The sequence below is a fragment of the Bombina bombina genome, chromosome 8, assembly GCF_027579735.1.
Source record: "Bombina bombina isolate aBomBom1 chromosome 8, aBomBom1.pri, whole genome shotgun sequence".
Classification (NCBI taxonomy): Eukaryota; Metazoa; Chordata; class Amphibia; order Anura; family Bombinatoridae; genus Bombina; species Bombina bombina.
In genome coordinates this window covers 43,798,514-43,818,535 of record NC_069506.1, presented here as the reverse complement: position 1 = coordinate 43,818,535, position 20,022 = coordinate 43,798,514, and the positions used below count along the sequence as shown (strand labels likewise).

The window sequence follows — 20,022 nt, the reverse complement described above, 5'->3', positions numbered from 1 at the left end:
GATGGATGAAGATAGAAGATGCCATCTGGATGAAGACTTCTGCCCGCCTGGAGGACCACTTCGCCCCCGGCCTGGATGAAGACTTCTCCCGGCTTCGTTGAGGACTTCGGCCCGGTTGGGTGAAGACGACTCCAGGTAAGGTGATCTTCAGGGGGTTAGTGTTAGGTTTTTTTAAGGGGGGTTGGGTGGGTTTTAGAGTAGGGTTGGTTGTGTGGGTGGTGGGTTTTAATGTTGGGGCGGAATTGTAATTTTTTTTTCAGGTAAAAGAGCTGATTACTTTGGGGCAATGCCCCGCAAAAGGCCCTTTTAAGGGCTATTTGTAATTTAGTGTAGGGTATGGCTTTTTTTATTTTGTTAGGGGGATTAGATTAGGTGTAATTAGTTTAAAAATCTTTTAATTTCTTTATTATTTTCTGTAATTTAGTGGGGTTTTTTTGTACTTTAGATAATTTTATTTAATTGTAATTGTAGTGTAGTGTTAGGTGTAATTGTAACTTAGGTTAGGTTTTATTTTACAGGTAAATCTGTCTTTATTTTAACTAGGTAGTTATTAAATAGTTAATAACTATTTAATAACTATTGTACCTAGTTAAAATAAATACAAAGTTGCATGTAAAATAAAAATAAACCCTAAGCTAGCTACAATGTAACTATTAGTTATATTGTAGCTAGCTTAGGGTTTATTTTATAGGTAAGTATTTAGTTTTAAATAGGAATTATTTAGTTATTGTAGTAATTTCATTTAGATTTATTTAAATTATATTTAAGTTAGGTGGGGTTAGGGTTAGGGTTAGACTTAGGTTTAGGGTTTAATAACTTTATTATAGTGGTGGCGACGTTGGGGGCGGCAGATTAGGGGTTAATAAATGTAGTTAGGTTGCGGTGACATTGGGGGCGGCAGATTAGGGGTTAATAAATATAATGTAGGTGTCGGCGATGTTGGGGGCAGCAGATTAGGGGTTTATAAGTGTAAAATTAGGGGTGTTTAGACTCAGGTTCATGTTAGGGTGTTAGGTGTAGACATAACTTTTTTTCCCTATAGGAATCGATGGGGCTGTGTTAGGAGCTAAACGCTGCTTTTTTAGCCATCATTTTAAGAGGATGCTCTGCGCCGGATGTCTTGAAGATGGAGCCGCTCCGCATCGGATGGATGAAAATAGAAGATGCCGTCTGGATGAAGACTTCTGCCCATCTGGAGGACCACTTCGCCCGGCTTGGATGAAGACTTCTGCCCATCTGGAGGACCACTTCGCCCGGCTTGGATGAAGACTTCTGCCCATCTGGAGGACCACTTCGCCCGGCTTGGATGAAGACTTCTCCCGGCTTCGTTGAGGACTTTGGCCCGGTTGGATGAAGCCTTCTGCTGCTTCCTTGAGGATGGATGTTGGGTCTTCAGAACTGTAAGTCGATCTTCAGGGGGTTAGTGTTAGGTTTTTTTAAGGTTGTATTGGATGGGTTTTATTTTTTAGATTAGGGTTTGGGCCGCAGAGCAAACTGTCCTTTTAAGGGCAATGCCCATTCAAATGCCCTTTTCAGGGCAATGGGGAGCTTAGTTTTTTTTTACAAAAGAGCTGATTACTTTGGGGCAATGCCCCGCAAAAGGTCCTATTAGGGGCTTTTGGTAGTTTAGTTTAGGCTAGGTTTTTTTTTTATTTTGGAGGGGCTTTTTTTTATTTTGATAGGGCTATTAGATTAGGTGTAATTAGTTTAAATATCTGTAATTTGTTTATTATTTTCTGTAATTTAGTGGGGGGTTTTTTGTACTTTAGCTAATTTAATTTAATTAAAGTAATTGTATTTAATTTAGTTAATTTATTTAATTATAGTGTAGTGTTAGGTGTTATTGTAACTTAAGTTAGGTTTTATTTTACAGGTACTTTTGTATTTATTTTAGCTAGGTAGTTATTAAATAGTTAATAACTATTTAGTTACTATTCTACCTAGTTAAAATAAATACAAACTTGCCTGTAAAATAAAAATAAACCCTAAGCTAGATACAATATATCTTAGTGTTTATTTTACAGGTAAGTATTTAGTTTTAAATAGGAATAATTTAGTTAATTATAGTCATTTTATTTAGATTTATTTAAATTATATTTAAGTTAGGGGGTGTTAGGGTTAGGATTAGACTTAGGTTTAGGGGTTAATACATTTAGTATAGTAGCGGCGACATTGGGGGTGGCAGATTAGGGGTTAATAAGTGTAGGTAGGTTGCGGCGACATTGGGGGTGGCAGATTAGGGGTTAATAAATATAATGTAGGTGGCGGCGATGTTGGGGGCAGCAGATTAGGGGTTCATAACTATAATGTAAGTGGCGGCGGTGTCTGGAGTGGCAGATTAGGGGTTAAAAAATATAATGCAGGTGTCGGCGATGTCGGGGGGCAGCAGATTAGGTGTTAATAAGTATAAGATTAGGGGTGTTTAGACTCGGTGTTCATGTTACGGTGTTAGGTGTAGACATAAAATGTGTTTCCCCATAGGAATCAATGGGGCTGCGTTACTGAGTTTTACGCTGCTTTTTTGCAGGTGTTAGACTCTTTCTCAGCCGGCTCTCCCCATTGATTCCTATGGGGAAATCGTGCACGAGCACGTACGACCAGCTCACCGCTGACTTAAGCAGCGCTGGTATTGGAGTGCGGTAAGGAGCAAAATTTTGCTCAATGCTCACTTCTTGCTTTTAACGCCGGGTTTGTAAAAACCCGTAATACCAGCGCTGTAGGTAAGTGAGCGGTGACACAAAACTGCTTGTTAGCACCGCACAGCTCAAAATGAAAAACTCGTAATCTAGCCGTAAATTAGGAAGCAGCATACACACATATGCTGTGACGGTGTGTGCACCAGTTCTCAAACATTACACCTTCTCAGAGAGTGAACAGTGGTTTATTTGACACAAAGTCTCCACAGGCACAACACACACCACTGCCACCATATTGAGCTTAAATACTGGTGCATAAGCCCTTGTAGCATACGTGCGTATGCAGCCGAAAAAACAGTAATAACTTTTACTAGAAGCATTTTTGCTAAAGGAAGTATATTGCTAAATTGATTCTATTTAAAGTTGAAATGCAACCATGCACATTTTAATTTTGACCTTTTTATACCTTTAACTATACACACATGAAATGTGCAGATGCAATCAGTTTAACTCACCTGATGCAATAATAGCAAGGGACAGATGTGCTATCGCTTCCTTGATATAGGTGTTCCCTTCCTTACTTTGTAAAATAGCCATAGCCTTTGAATGACAATGATTTTGCATCAATTTGCGGTCTTCTTCCTTAAAAACATCCATGATGGGAATAAGACAGGCAGTATCACCTATCTGTATAACTTTTTTTACAAGCTGAAAAAAACATAAAAAAAACATATCTTTAAATTCTGTGTTATGTAAGTAGTCATTAAAGGGGGACTGTTAAATGTTTTACCCTTTTAATGTGTTCCTGGTTATACATTGTACCTGCTTGAGTGTATTAAATGGCTTATAAATAGCCCCTTTACCTTTATTTTGGCATTTGAAATAGCTGAATTTTGCTTGAGGTATCTCTGGCCTAGATTTGGAGTTTGGAGGTAGCCGTGAAAACCAGCGTTAGAGGCTCCTAACGCTGGTTTTAGGCTACCTCCGGTATTTGGAGTCAGTCAAAAAAGGGTCTAACGCTCACTTTTCAGCCGCGACTTTTCCATACCGCAGATCCCCTTACGTAAATTGCGTATCCTATCTTTTCAATGGGATCTTTCTAACTCCGATATTTAGAGTCGTGTCTGAAGTGAGCGTTAGAAATCTAGCGACAAAACTCCAGCCGCAGAAAAAAGTCAGTAGTTAAGAGCTTTTTGGGCTAACGCCGGTTCATAAAGCTCTTAACTACTGTACTCTAAAGTACACTAACACCCATAAACTACCTATGTACCCCTAAACCGAGGTCCCCCCACATCGCCGCCACTCGATTACATTTTTTTTAACCCCTAATCTGCCGACTGCCACCTACGTTATACTTATGTACCCCTAATCTGCTGCCCCTAACACCGCCGACCCCTGTATTATATTTATTAACCCCTAATCTGCCCCCACAACGTCGCCGCCAACTACCTACAATAATTAACCCCTAATCTGCCGACCGCCACCTACGTTATCCTTATGTACCCCTAATCTGCTGCCCCTAACACCGCCGACCCCTATATTATATTTATTAACCCCTAATCTGCCCCCCACAACGTCGCCGCCAACTACCTACAATAATTAACCCCTAATCTGCCGACCGCCACCTACGTTATCCTTATGTACCCCTATTCTGCTGCCCCTAACACCGCCGACCCCTATATTATATTTATTAACCCTAATCTGCCCCCCACAACGTCGCCGCCAACTACCTACACTTATTAACCCCTAATCTGCCGAGCGGACCACACCGCTACTCTATTAAGTTTATTAACCCCTAAAGCTAATTCTAACCCTAACCCTAACACCCCCCTAAGTTAAATATAATTTTACATCTAACGAAATAAATTATCTCTTATTAAATAACTTATTCCTATTTAAAGCTAAATACTTACCTGTAAAATAAACCCTAATATAGCTACAATATAACGAATAATTACATTGTAGCTATTTTAGGATTAATATTTATTTTACAGGAAACTTTGTAATTATTTTAACCAGGTACAATAGCTATTAAATAGTTAAGAACTATTTAATAGTTACCTAGTTAAAATAATAACAAAATTACCTGTAAAATAAATCCTAACCTAAGTTACAATTAAACCTAACACTAACAATTTTAAACTAATTACACCTACTCTAAGCCCCCTAATAATATAACAAAGACCCCCAAAATAAAAAATAAACTAATTACACCTACTCTAAGCCCCCTAATAATATAACAAAGACCCCCAAAATAAAAAAATGCCCTACCCTATTCTAAATTACTAAAGTTCAAAGCTCTTTTACCTTACCAGCCCTGAACAGGGCCCTTTGCGGGGTATGCCCCAAAGAATTCAGCTCTTTTGCCTGTAAAAAAAAACATACAATACCCCCCGCCCAACATTACAACCCACCACCCACATACCCCTAATCTAACCCAAACCCCCCTTAAATAAACCTAACACTAAGCCCCTGAAGATCTTCCTACCTTGTCTTCACCATGCCAGGTATGACCGTCCGTTCCAGGCTCCGATATCTTCATCTAAGCCCAAGGGGGGCTAGACATCCATCATCCGACGGCTGAAGAAGTCCAGAAGAGGCTCCAAAGTCTTCATCCTATCCGGGAAGAAGAGTAGATCCGAACCGGCAACCATCATCTTCCAAGCGGCATCTTCTATCTTCATCCGATGAGGACTGGCTCCATCCTGAAGACCTCCACCGCGGACCCATCTTCATCCGGCGACGTCCAACTGAAGAATGACGGTTCCTTTAAGGGACGTCATCCAAGATGGCGTCCCTCGAATTCCGATTGGCTGATAGGATTCTATCAGCCAATCGGAATTAAGGTAGGAAAATTCTGATAGGCTGATGGAATCAGCCAATCAGAATCAAGTTCAATCCGATTGGCTGATCCGATCAGCCAATCAGATTGAGCTCGCATTCTATTGGCTGATCGGCTGATAGAATCCTATCAGCCAATCGGAATTCGAGGGACGCCATCTTGGATAACGTCCCTTAAAGGAACCATCATTCTTCAGTTGGACGTCGCCGGATGAAGATGGGTCTGCGGTGGCGGTCTTCAGGATGGAGCCGGTCCTCATCGGATGAAGATAGAAGATGCCGCTTGGAAGATGATGGTTGCCGGTCCGGATCTACTCTTCTTCCCGGATAGGATGAAGACTTTGGAGCCTCTTCTGGACTTCTTCAGCCGTCGGATAATGGATGTCTAGCCCCCGCTTGGGCTTAGATGAAGATATCGGAGCCTGGAACGGACGGTCATACCTGGCATGGTGAAGACAAGGTAGGAAGATCTTCAGGGGCTTAGTGTTAGGTTTATTTAAGGGGGGTTTGGGTTAGATTAGGGGTATGTGGGTGGTGGGTTGTAATGTTGGGGGGGGGTATTGTATGTTTTTTTTTACAGGCAAAAGAGCTGAATTCTTTGGGGCATGCCCCACAAAGGGCCCTGCTCAGGGCTGGTAAGGTAAAAGAGCTTTGAACTTTAGTAATTTAGAATAGGGTAGGGCATTTTTTATTTTGGGGGTCTTTGTTATTTTATTAGGGGGCTTAGAGTAGGTGTAATTAGTTTAAAATTGTTGTAATATTTTTCTTATGTTTGTAAATATTTTTTATTTTTTGTAACTTAGTTCTTTTTTATTTTTTGTACTTTAGTTAGTTTATTTCATTGTAGTTATTTGTACATATTGTATTTAATTAATTTATTGATAGTGTAGTGTTAGGTTTAATTGTAGGTAATTGTAGGTATTTTATTTAATTAATTTAATGATAGTATAGTGTTAGGTTTAATTGTAACTTAGGTTAGGATTTATTTTACAGGTAATTTTGTAATTATTTTAACTATTTTAGCTATTAAATAGTTCTTAACTATTTAATAGCTATTGTACCTGGTTAAAATAAATACAAAGTTACCTGTAAAATAAATATTAATCCTAAAATAGCTATAATATAATTATAATTTATATTGTAGCTATATTAGGATTTATTTTACAGGTAAGTATTTATCTTTAAATAGGAATAATTTATTTAATAAGAGTTAATTTATTTCGTTAGATTTAAATTATATTTAAGTTAGGGGGGTGTTAGTGTTAGGGTTAGACTTAGCTTTAGGGGTTAATACATTTATTAGAATAGCGGTGAGCTCCAGTCGGCAGATTAGGGGTTAATGTTTGAAGTTAGGTGTCGGCGATGTTAGGGAGGGCAGATTAGGGGTTAATACTATTTATTATAGGGTTAGTGAGGCGGATTAGGGGTTAATAACTTTATTATGATAGCGGTGCGGTCCGCTCAGCAGATTAGGGGTTAATAAGTGTAGGCAGGTGGAGGCGACGTTGAGGGGGGCAGATTAGGGGTTAATAAATATAATATATTTGTCGGCAGTGTTAGGGGCAGCAGATTAGGGGTACATAAGGTTAATGTAAGTAGCGGCGGTTTACGGAGCGGCAGATTAGGGGTTAAAAATAATATGCAGGGGTCAGCGATAGCGGGGGCAGCAGAATAGGGGTTAATAAGTGTAAGGTTAGGGGTGTTTAGACTCGGGGTACATGTTAGGGTGTTAAGTGCAGACGTAGGAAGTGTTTCCCCATAGCAAACAATGGGGCTGCGTTAGGAGCTGAACGCGGCTTTTTTGCAGGTGTTAGGTTTTTTTTCAGCTCAAACAGCCCCATTGTTTCCTATGGGGGAATCGTGCACGAGCACGTTTTTGAGGCTGGCCGCGTCCGTAAGCAACTCTGGTATCGAGAGTTGAAGTTGCGTTAAAAATGCTCTACGCTCCTTTTTTGGAGCCTAACGCAGCCTTTCTGTGGACTCTCAATACCAGAGTTATTTTAAAGGTGCGGCCAGAAAAAAGCCAGCGTTAGCTACGCGGGTCGTTACCGACAAAACTCTAAATCTAGCCGTCTACGTATACTGACAGTACTTAAAGGGCCACTAAATTTAGAAGAATTCCATAATCAGCAAATGCAGGAAAAAAAGACAATGCCAAAAGCGCTTAGTTTCAAATGAGTAGCAGATTTCTTTCTGATAAATGTTCTATTTCCCCTCACACTGCATCATGTGACAACCATTAGCCAATCACAAAATGCATATACATATATACTGTGAAATTTTGCACATGCTCAGTGGGAGATGGTGCCTCAGAAAGTGTGCAAATAAAAAGATTGTGCACATTTTTATTTTGGAAGTTAATCGGAAAGTTGTTTAAAATTGTGTACTCTCTCTGAATCATGAATAATTCATTTTGACTTTAGTGTGCCTCTCTATGTATTGGCTATATAGAAGAAATTATACTCTCAGTTGGGTGTAGGAGAGATAGGAAATACAATGTACATTTTCAATTGTTATTTCTAAGGCCTCTATGATTGAAAGTGGTGTGAGGCGGTGATATATTCAAAAAGGATCCGACGCGATGTCGAGAATGCCGGTTAAATATTTAAAAGTGCTGACATACACTCTCATAAACCACACACAAAGTCTCATACAACACACATACTCTCATAAAACACACACACACACACACCACACAACCTCCGATAGAACACACACAGACACACCCTCTCAAATAACAAACACACCCTCATACAACACAGACACACCACACACACTCTCATACAACACACACACTCTTATACATCACACACAGATACACAACATACCCTCTCATACAACACACACACCCTCATACAACACAGACACACCACACACACTCTCATACAACACACACACTCTTATACATCACACACAGATACACAACACACCCTCTCATACAACACACACACCCTCATACAACACACACACACAGACACACCACACACACTCTCATACAACACACACACTCTTATACATCACACACAGATACACAGCACACCTTCTCATACAACACACACAGACACACTCTCTCATACAATACACACAGACACACCCACTCATACATCACACACACCCTTATAGAACACACACAGACACACCATACATGCTCTCATACAAAAGATACAGATACACAGCACACAATCTTATACAACACACACAGACACACAGCGCACACTGTCATACAACACAGACACACCACACACCCTCTCGTACAACACACACACTCTCATACAACACACACATACACACCACACATGCTCTTATACAAATCAGACAGCCACACAACACACCACAAACACTTTCATACAACACAGACACTCTCATACACCATTCACTCATACAACACACACATCCCAAACTCTCATATAACACAGACACACAAGTCGTGACCAGTAAACGTGATGTTGTGACCCAGTTATGGGTCCCGAACCGTGCTTTGAAGAATCATGTTCTCTATATATGGCTTTCAACTCTTCTATATTGAAGGTTTTCGACCTTTTTTAATATCATGGACAAACAACAAATCTCCTTCAAGTGCCTATTTTTACAGTAGTGGAATGCAAGGCCGGAGGGTTAATACCCTGTTATACACCATGCTTTTTCACTTATCATTTAAGATTTTTGCTAGAAATGTAAACCATTATTTATATTTCCAGTAAGTTTTCTAAGACCAACAGTGCCACCTGCTGGCTATAATTTTAAACAACATACTATGTATAAGGTATAGTTCAAATTTACTTTCACTAACCCTTATCAGCTTAGTGGCTATTTTTTTTTTTTTTTTTTTTTTTTCATGTATCATAATTATGCAAAAGCCACACGAGTTTATAATTTTACTCAGGTCATTTTACTTAAATGGGATGTGAAACACAATTGTTATCTTTCATTATTCAAATAGAGCATACAATTTACAAAAACCACCATGCTACAGAAAGTAGAAATACTACTACTACTACTAACAATAATAAAACATTAAAAACTAGGTCAGGAAATAGATTCCTGTATATCACAGATCCAATTGCCATGTGATTTACAGGACAGTCCCGTTATAAGCAAATTGTAAGCGGTTCAGCTATGCTATAATATTATAGAAGTCAGTTAACTAGCATAACAAAAAAGCAAATCAAAGAGTGAGTAGAAAGTGTCTGCATTTTTCAATGCATGCCCAGTTCATTCACGGTTTAATCACGGTTTATCTGTTACAAAGTAACTGCCGATGATTCTATAGTGAACACATTCAGATATTTAGTTATTTAGAGTAACCTTTTTTTTCTTAAAGTGACAGTAAACAATCCTATTAAAAACAGGGGCACTTTCATTCATGAAAGTTTACATTTCAGCGGTTTTGTTAAAATACTTACCTTTTCTTCTTGCAAGCCTGAGCAGCGATTCCCTCGCTCGCAGGCCGTCTCTTCTTACATCAGCAATGTTGATGAGTACACCCAAATAGGCTCATAAGAGTTTGAGAATGTGCATTTGTCTTTAGCACTCTATGACAGCAGTGCTTGCAGCAATCTTTGTAGTGATGTTATACACTGTTGTCATAGAACATACTTCCCAACTGTCACAATTTGCGTGGGACAGTCCCGAATTCCAGGATCTGTCCCGCTGTCCTGTAGAGACACTTTTCAGTCCCACAGTGTGTGTGTGTATATAATTGTGAGTATGTAAATATATATGTGTGTGCAACTGTGTATATGTGTGTATGTAAATATATATGTGTGTGCAACTGTGTATATAATTGTGTTATGTAAATATATATGTGTGTGCAACTGTGTATATGTGTGTATGTAAATATATATGTGTGTGCAACTGTGTATATGTGTGTATGTAAATATATATGTGTGTGCAACTGTGTATATGTGTGTGTGTAAATATATATGTGTGTGCAACTGTGTATATGTGTGTGTGTAAATATATATGTGTGTGTGCAACTGTGTATATGTGTGTGTGTAAATATATATGTGTGTGCAACTGTGTATATGTGTGTGTGTAAATATATATGTGTGTGCAACTGTATATATGTGTGTGTGTAAATATATATGTGTGTGCAACTGTGTATATGTGTGTATGTAAATATATATGTGTGTGCAACTGTGTATATGTGTGTGTGTAAATATATATGTGTGTGCAACTGTGTATATGTGTGTATGTAAATATATATGTGTGTGCAACTGTGTATATGTGTGTGTGTAAATATATATGTGTGTGCAACTGTGTATATGTGTGTATGTAAATATATATGTGTGTGCAACTGTGTATATGTGTGTATGTAAATATATATGTGTGTGCAACTGTGTATATGTGTGTGTGTAAATATATATGTGTGTGCAACTGTGTATATGTGTGTGTGTAAATATATATGTGTGTGCAACTGTGTATATGTGTGTGTGTAAATATATATGTGTGTGCAACTGTGTATATGTGTGTATGTAAATATATATGTGTGTGCAACTGTGTATATGTGTGTGTGTAAATATATATGTGTGTGCAACTGTGTATATGTGTGTGTGTAAATATATGTGTGTGTCCAACTGTGTATATGTGTGTGTGTAAATATATGTGTGTGTCCAACTGTGTATATGTGTGTGTGTAAATATATATGTGTGTGCAACTGTGTATATGTGTGTGTGTAAATATATGTGTGTGTCCAACTGTGTATATGTGTGTGTGTAAATATATATGTGTGTGCAACTGTGTATATGTGTGTGTGTAAATATATATGTGTGTGCAACTGTGTATATGTGTGTGTGTAAATATATGTGTGTGTCCAACTGTGTATATGTGTGTGTGTAAATATATATGTGTGTGCAACTGTGTATATGTGTGTGTGTAAATATATATGTGTGTGTGCAACTGTGTATATGTGTGTGTGTAAATATATATGTGTGTGCAACTGTGTATATGTGTGTGTGTAAATATATATGTGTGTGCAACTGTATATATGTGTGTGTGTAAATATATATGTGTGTGCAACTGTGTATATGTGTGTATGTAAATATATATGTGTGTGCAACTGTGTATATGTGTGTGTGTAAATATATATGTGTGTGCAACTGTGTATATGTGTGTATGTAAATATATATGTGTGTGCAACTGTGTATATGTGTGTATGTAAATATATATGTGTGTGCAACTGTGTATATGTGTGTGTGTGTAAATATATATGTGTGCAACTGTGTATATGTGTGTGTGTAAATATATATGTGTGCAACTGTGTATATGTGTGTGTGTAAATATATATGTGTGTGCAACTGTGTATATGTGTGTATGTAAATATATATGTGTGTGCAACTGTGTATATGTGTGTATGTAAATATATATGTGTGTGCAACTGTGTATATGTGTGTGTGTAAATATATATGTGTGTGCAACTGTGTATATGTGTGTGTGTGTAAATATATATGTGTGTCCAACTGTGTATATGTGTGTGTGTAAATATATATGTGTGTGCAACTGTGTATATGTGTGTATGTAAATATATATGTGTGTGCAACTGTGTATATGTGTGTGTGTAAATATATATGTGTGTGCAACTGTGTATATGTATGTGTAAATATATATGTGTGTGCAACTGTGTATATGTGTGTGTGTAAATATATATGTGTGTCCAACTGTGTATATGTGTGTGTGTAAATATATATGTGTGTGCAACTGTGTATATGTGTGTATGTAAATATATATGTGTGTGCAACTGTGTATATGTGTGTGTAAATATATATGTGTGTGCAACTGTGTATATGTGTGTGTGTAAATATATATGTGTGTGCAACTGTGTATATGTGTGTGTAAATATATATGTGTGTGCAACTGTGTATATGTGTGTGTGTAAATATATATGTGTGTGCAACTGTGTATATGTGTGTGTGTAAATATATGTGTGTGTCCAACTGTGTATATGTGTGTGTGTAAATATATATGTGTGTGCAACTGTGTATATGTGTGTGTGTAAATATATATGTGTGTGTGCAACTGTGTATATGTGTGTGTGTAAATATATATGTGTGTGCAACTGTGTATATGTGTGTGTGTAAATATATATGTGTGTGCAACTGTATATATGTGTGTGTGTAAATATATATGTGTGTGCAACTGTGTATATGTGTGTATGTAAATATATATGTGTGTGCAACTGTGTATATGTGTGTGTGTAAATATATATGTGTGTGCAACTGTGTATATGTGTGTATGTAAATATATATGTGTGTGCAACTGTGTATATGTGTGTATGTAAATATATATGTGTGTGCAACTGTGTATATGTGTGTGTGTGTAAATATATATGTGTGCAACTGTGTATATGTGTGTGTGTAAATATATATGTGTGCAACTGTGTATATGTGTGTGTGTAAATATATATGTGTGTGCAACTGTGTATATGTGTGTATGTAAATATATATGTGTGTGCAACTGTGTATATGTGTGTATGTAAATATATATGTGTGTGCAACTGTGTATATGTGTGTGTGTAAATATATATGTGTGTGCAACTGTGTATATGTGTGTGTGTGTAAATATATATGTGTGTCCAACTGTGTATATGTGTGTGTGTAAATATATATGTGTGTGCAACTGTGTATATGTGTGTATGTAAATATATATGTGTGTGCAACTGTGTATATGTGTGTGTGTAAATATATATGTGTGTGCAACTGTGTATATGTGTGTGTGTAAATATATATGTGTGTGCAACTGTGTATATGTGTGTGTGTAAATATATATGTGTGTCCAACTGTGTATGTGTGTGTGTAAATATATATGTGTGTGCAACTGTGTATATGTGTGTATGTAAATATATATGTGTGTGCAACTGTGTATATGTGTGTGTAAATATATATGTGTGTGCAACTGTGTATATGTGTGTGTGTAAATATATATGTGTGTGCAACTGTGTATATGTGTGTGTAAATATATATGTGTGTCCAACTGTGTATATGTGTGTGTGTAAATATATGTGTGTGCAACTGTGTATATGTGTGTGTAAATATATATGTGTGTCCAACTGTGTATATGTGTGTATGTAAATATATATGTGTGTGCAACTGTGTATATGTGTGTGTAAATATATATGTGTGTGCAACTGTGTATATGTGTGTGTGTAAATATATATGTGTGTGCAACTGTGTATATGTGTAAATATGGGGGTATAAATGTGTATAAATGTGTTTGTTTGTATAAGTGTGTATAAATATGTGTGTCTCCTCTAATAGGATATATTGTATAGTACCCATGGGGGGGGAGAATTGTCCCTCTTTGGACATTTCAGATGTTGGGAGGTATGATAGAATTTCCGAAAAACGTGTACACTCCTGCGCTTCTATGAGCCTACCGGGATTTACTCTTCAACAAATAAGACAAAGAGACCAAAGCAACTTTGATAATTGGAGTAAATTGGAAAGATCTTTAAACTTTCAGGCTGTATCTAAGCCATGAATGTTTAATTTTGACTTTACTGTATCTTTCAGTATAGCTCTGCAATGGGTCACTTGTGGGTGATGAGAGTCGTTGCTCACCTGCCTTCAAATAGGAAATCCCTTTTTAAAAGGGATAACACCTCTTGCTTTTGAGTAAAAATTTTACTTTTCAATTCCCTAACCTAGATTTTCTTCAAAATGCTGCAAATTGCCTAAACCCCCTCGTGATTAAAGGGACACCGAACTCAAATTTTTCTTTTGTAATTCAGAAAGAGCATGCAATTTTAAGCAACTTTCTAATTTACTCCTATTATCAATTTTTCTTCGTTCTCTTGCTATCATTATTTGAAAAAGAAGGCATCTAAGCTTTTTTTTTGTTTCAGTACTCTGGACAGCACTTTTTTATTGGTGGATGAATTTATCCACCAGTCAGCAAGAACAACCCAGGTTGTTCACCAAAATGGGCCGTCATCTAAACTTACATTCTTGCATTTCAAATAAAGATACCAAGAGAATGAAGAAAATTTGATAATAGGAGTAAATTAGAAAGTTGCTTAAAATTTCATGCTCAATCTGAATCACGAAAGAAAAATTTTGGTTACAGTGTCCCTTTAAGGTTATAGAATTTGCTTTTTGGTCTCCCATAGCACAATTGCAATTTGTAGACAAAACAGGAAGTGGTTAAAATCTCTTTAAGTGGTTTGCTAGAGATGCACAGCTGAAAATATCACAGTGTTAAAATCTAGCTATCTAAGTCTGATGCTGCCACCTGCTGGTTAACTTCCCCCCATGCAGCTCATACCTGGTTGCCGTCGTAAATGAATCCTTTCTTGAACTGCAGTAAAGCAAGTCTAGCAAGAACAGGAGACCGCTGAGAACTGCTGTGAAGAGCCAGGGAAAGCATTTTATGAGCTTCTTCTATTCGACCCATCTGATAGAGAGCATCTGTACAAAGTATTCGTGATGCATCATCTGAAGGGTCAAGAATCATCAGGAGCATAGCCAGCTGGTGCACACCTGAAACATCACTAAACAAAAAATACATGCATGTGTCCCATGGGAAAATAATGACTGTATACGAGTGAAAGAATTTAAGGGATAGGAAAGGCCAAGTTAAACGTGTAGGAATCATATATAGTATGTCAACTTAAAGGGATACTAAACCCAAATGTTTTCTTTCACGATTCAGATAGAGGAGGCAGTTTTAAGCAACTTTCTAATTTACTCCTACTATCAATTTTTCTTCGTTCTCTTGCTATCTTTATTTAAAAAGCAGAAATTTAAAGCTTAGGAGCCAGCCCATTTTAGGTTTAGCACCCTGGATGGCGCTTGCTGATTGGTGGCTGCATGTAGCAAACCAATAAACAAGCATAACCCAGGTTCTGAACCAAAAATGGGCCAGCAATAAAAGCTTTTCATTCCTGCTTTTTAAATAACGATAGCAAATGAACGAAGAAAAATTAATAAAAGGAGTAAATTAGAAATTGCTTACAATTGCTGCTGTTTCTGAATCATGAAAGAAAAAAATTGGGTTTAGTGTTCCTTTAATACACTTTTTGCTTTGTTTTCTTGGTATCCATTGTTGAAAATAAACACACATATCCCACACCAGTGGGAGCTAGTTGCTGATTGGTGCCTGCAAACATTTGTCTCTTGTGATTGGCTAACAAGATGTGTTCAGCTAGCTGCCAGTTTTGCAATGTTGTCCTTTAGCAAAAGTAAACAAGAGAATTAATTTAATAATAAAAGTAAATTTGAAAGTTGTTTAAAAATTGTATGTTGTATCCAAATCATGAATAAAATATCTGGGGTTTCCTGTCCCTTTAATGAGCTAGTATTTAGAGTAACATGTCCTCTTGTTATAGTACTATTTAGTATAGCATGTAGTGTAAGACACATGTGAGCTCTAATTTCAGTCCATGAGAGTTTGCTGTAGAATACTTTATATACAACTAGCGTGGTCATTGGTTTCATTTTTTAGTATATTTTAATCAATTAGAGGCAATGCCTTATGCATCAGTTTGTTTATTTAACAAATTCTTTAACTATGTGAGTTTAAAGAACCACTAAACACAGTAAAATTGCATAATTAATTAAAGTGCAAATGCCCTGACTTTGAATTTTATATGAGTAGTAGATTTTTTTCTGACAAATGTAATTAGATTTTCCTTCCTAATGTATCATGTGACAGCCATCAGCCAATCACAATTTAACAGCTTAAAGCGCTCCCTAAAGACTCTACTATTCAGGGATGCATACAACCTACACTAACCTTTCCTAACTCCATCGCTTTCCCCTTGAACCGCTTAGAATGTAAGCCTATGAGCCCAGCTGTTTGCAGATCACCTTCATAAGAGCCGACTACAAAAGTACAACTCTCGGCAGGGCCCTCTACCCATTTGATTCCTATAAATGTTATCCTGTATACCAACTATGTTTATAGCGCTGCAGAATCTGTTGGCGCTCTACAAATACCTGTTATTATTAAATATGATAAATATAAAATGTTCTATTTTATTAGATCATTTTATTTTTTTAAATAAATTACTTTATTTTACTATGTGTGAAGGGACTGCATGCAAACAGCACCAAAGAGTTTGCTGTAATTAAACTAATGCAAGAACACATTTTAAAAAGGGCTGGACTGTCTCTCCTCTTCCCCATTAGGAGGTTGATTTCTTCTGATGTGTTCTGTTTACATAGGCTTACATTCTAAGGGGTTCAAGGGGAAAGCATTGGAGTTAGGAAAGGTTAGTGTTGGTTGTATGCATGCCTAAATAGTTCAGTATTTAGGGAGCACTTGAAGCTGTTAAAACTAGGGGAGAGTCTTGTGGAGCAAGGCAAGAAGTTCCACAAGATGGGGGCCAGTCTGGAGAAGTCCTGTAAATGGGAATGTGAGGAAGTAACAAGAGAGGAGGAGAGTAGAAGATCATGAGCAGAGTGAAGGGGAAGGGAGGGAGAATATCTGGAGACAAGGTCTGAAATGTAGGGGGGAGCAGTGCAGTTGAGGGCTTTGTATGTCAGAGTGAGGATTTTGTGTTTAATCCTGGAGGCAAGAGGAAGCCAGTGAAGGGATTGGCAGAGAGGTGCAGCAGATGAAGAGTGACGTGTAAGGAAGATGAGCCTGGCAGAGGCATTCATTATTGATTGTAAAGGAGCTAGGCGGCAGCTAGGTAGACCAGAGGGGATGGAGTTGCAGTAGTCAAGACGGGAAAGGATGAGAGAGTGGATTAAAATCTTAGTTGTGTCTTGTGTAAGGAAATGTCTAATTTTAGAGATGTTTTTAAGGTGGAAGCGGCAGGCTTTAGCTAAGGACTGAATGTGAGGTGTAAAGGATAGGTCTGAGTTAAGTGTGACCCCAAGACATCGGGCATGCAGGGTAAGGGTAATTATGGAATTATCAACAGTTATAGAAAATTGGGGGGTGGAGATTTTGGAAGAAGGGAGAAAAATAAGGAGTTCAGTTTTGGAGAGATTTAGCTTACCATAGTAAGAGGACATCCAAGATGAGATATGAGAAAGACAGTTAGTGACATGGGTTAGTAAGGAAGGAGGTAGGTCTGGTGCAGAGAGGTAGATTTGGGTGTCATTGGCATACAAATGATATTGAAACCCTGGGGCTTTATTAAAAAACCTAATGATGACATGTAGATTGAAAAGAGAAGGGGAGAAGGAGAGTAGTAACGGGGCAGAGGATGTTTCGGAGAAGGCTACACTAAAGGTACGGTTAGATAGATAGAAATTGAACCACAAGAGAGCTGTGTCGCAGATGCCGAAGGATTGGAGGGTTTGGAGCAAAAGAGGGTGGTCAACAGTGTCAAAGGCTGCAGACAGATCAAGGAGGATAAGCAAAGAGAAGTGGCCTTTGGATTTTGCTGTAAGTAGGTAATTGGTAGCCTTGACGATTGCTGTCTTTGTGGAGTGATGAAGATGAAATCCAGATTGTAGTGGGTCAAGAAGAGAGTTTAGTGTAAGGAAATGGGATAGACGTGCATATAATAGCTTTTTGAGGAGCTTTGAGGCAAGAGGGACTAGGGAAATAGGACGGTAATTGGATGGTGGAGGTTGGATCGAGGGATGGTTTTTTGAGGATAGGTGTGACCAGTGTATGTTTTATAGAGATAAGGGAAATATACCAGTGCTGAGGGAAAGGTTGAAAATGTGTGTGAGGATGGGGGTGAGGGTAGAAGAGAGGGAGGGGAGTAGCTGTGAGGGGATGGGGTCGAGGGGACAGGTAGTGAGGTGGGAGGACAGTATAAGGGCATAAACTTCTTTCTCAGTAACAGGGTAAAAGAGCTAAATTTATTGGTATTTGGGTTTTGGATGATTGTGAGCTTTTGAGGGGTTGGAAGATTGATAGAATGTTGAGAGCTTATTTCCTTTCTGTTGGGGTCAAATTAGTTATTGAAGTGGCTGGCAAAATCTTGAGCTGAGAGAGAAGTTGTATTAGGAGGTGGGGGTGGGCGGAGAAGAGTATTGAACGTGGAAAACAGACGCTTTGGGTTAGAGGAAAGAGTAGAGATTAAGTAGAGAAGTAATGTTGCTTATAAAGATTAAGGACAGAATAGTAGGCGTTCAGGATGAACTTTTAATGAAGAAAGTAAGCTGAACTCCGAGATTTCCTCCAGTGTCGCTCAGCAGTACGGGAACATCTGCATAGGTATCGTGTCAGAGGAGTATGCCAGGGCTAAGGATGAGAGTGTGGTTTTTGAGCTATGGTAGGAGGGGCCAGAGTGTCAATGACCAATGTAAGGGTGGAGTTATAGTGGCAGATATATTGGTCAGGGCAGGAAAAGGAGGTGATGGAAGAGAGGAGAGGTTCAAGAGGTTCGAGAGAGCTAGTGAGCTGTTGCTGATTTAATGACTTAGTGCTTCTGTTTGGTGTGAGGGGTTGAGGAAGGAGGATTGTAGGGAGGGAAGTGATGTTGCAAGTTAGGAGATGATGGTTATAAAGAGGAAAAGGAGAGTTTGTGAAATTTGAGATAGTGCATCGATAGCTGAAAATCAGATCAAAGGAGTGACCATCTTTGTGAGTGGGAGAGTCAGTCCATTGTGACAGGCTGAAAGAGGAAGTGAGTTGCAGAAGTTGTTTTGCAGAGGAGGCAGTGGGATTGTCAAGAGGGATGTTGAAGTCGCAAAGAATGAGGGCTGGGGTGTCGGAGGAAAGGAAATAAGGAAGTCAGGCAGCAAAGTAATCTAAAAATTGGGTTGGGGAGCCAGTGGCGGTATATGACTGCAAATATTTGCACTGGAATGTTCCTTTAAAAACAAATCCTAAACTATTTGTCTTTCAAAAATAGATTTGCATCATGTAATTTTATAGTTGTTTTTGTTTTATTTGTGTAACCATTAAAAATATTGTTCATTTTGTAACACTGACCTTTCTTTAAATGTGACACCATCTTGATCACTTGACTTCTTTTTTTGTGACAACCCATTGTCATTCGAATGTGATGGCTTCTTTTGTATAATTTTCTCTCCTTCTTCTTGTAGCACTTTATAAAGCAATCCTCTTTGGTTCCATGGCACATAAGATTTAATTGTAAGGACAGTTTCATCTAGTTTTAAATTACAGGCTGTAATATAGTCCAAGGCAGTGAGATATGGGCTGTCATTAATCATACGAACTAAACCTCTTCCACAAAGGGCTCGTACACAGCTAGAAGGGTGTGGGGATTCATCTTCCATAATCCTTTGAAAGTCTTTCAATGCTTGTTGATATTCATTACTATGAAAGTGACAAAATCCACGCAAAACAAATAAAGTATTCTGGTAGGTCTTTTCTTCATTATTTAGTAAACAATTGCAAATTTCTAGACATTTTTTAAAATCTCCAGCAAGAAGATTGCAATCTGCAAGACGAACATTCATCTCTCTTTTATTAACCGATGAACACTGGATTAAAAACTCAAGTGTCTGTATAACTGGGTTAAGAAGATCCATTTCTGTATCTGATCTGAGTTCAGTTCGAGCCCGAATTGCTTCTCGGAAATTTCCGAATGCTATTTCTATGTATGACTTAGACTGGTCAAAAATTCTTAAGATATCTGTATCAGAGAAGATATCATCAAAACGTTTCTTTGCATGGT

The 20,022-nt window shown here is 37.9% G+C and overlaps 1 protein-coding gene across 1 annotated transcript in view; it reads right to left on the bottom strand.

The window, feature by feature from the left end:
• The window catches only part of TTC34 (tetratricopeptide repeat domain 34), a 123,865-nt gene extending 104,189 nt beyond the window's left edge, over positions 1–19,676 (bottom strand). The window contains exons 1-3 of the mRNA XM_053689863.1: positions 19,314–19,676; positions 14,736–14,961; positions 3,152–3,344 (exon numbers count right to left, since the gene is read on the bottom strand). Of these exons, the coding sequence (XP_053545838.1) occupies positions 3,152–3,344; positions 14,736–14,961; positions 19,314–19,621 (727 nt within the window). The 5' untranslated portion in view covers positions 19,622–19,676. The remainder of the gene's footprint in view (positions 1–3,151; positions 3,345–14,735; positions 14,962–19,313) is intronic.
• Positions 19,677–20,022: the final 346 nt, after the last annotated feature.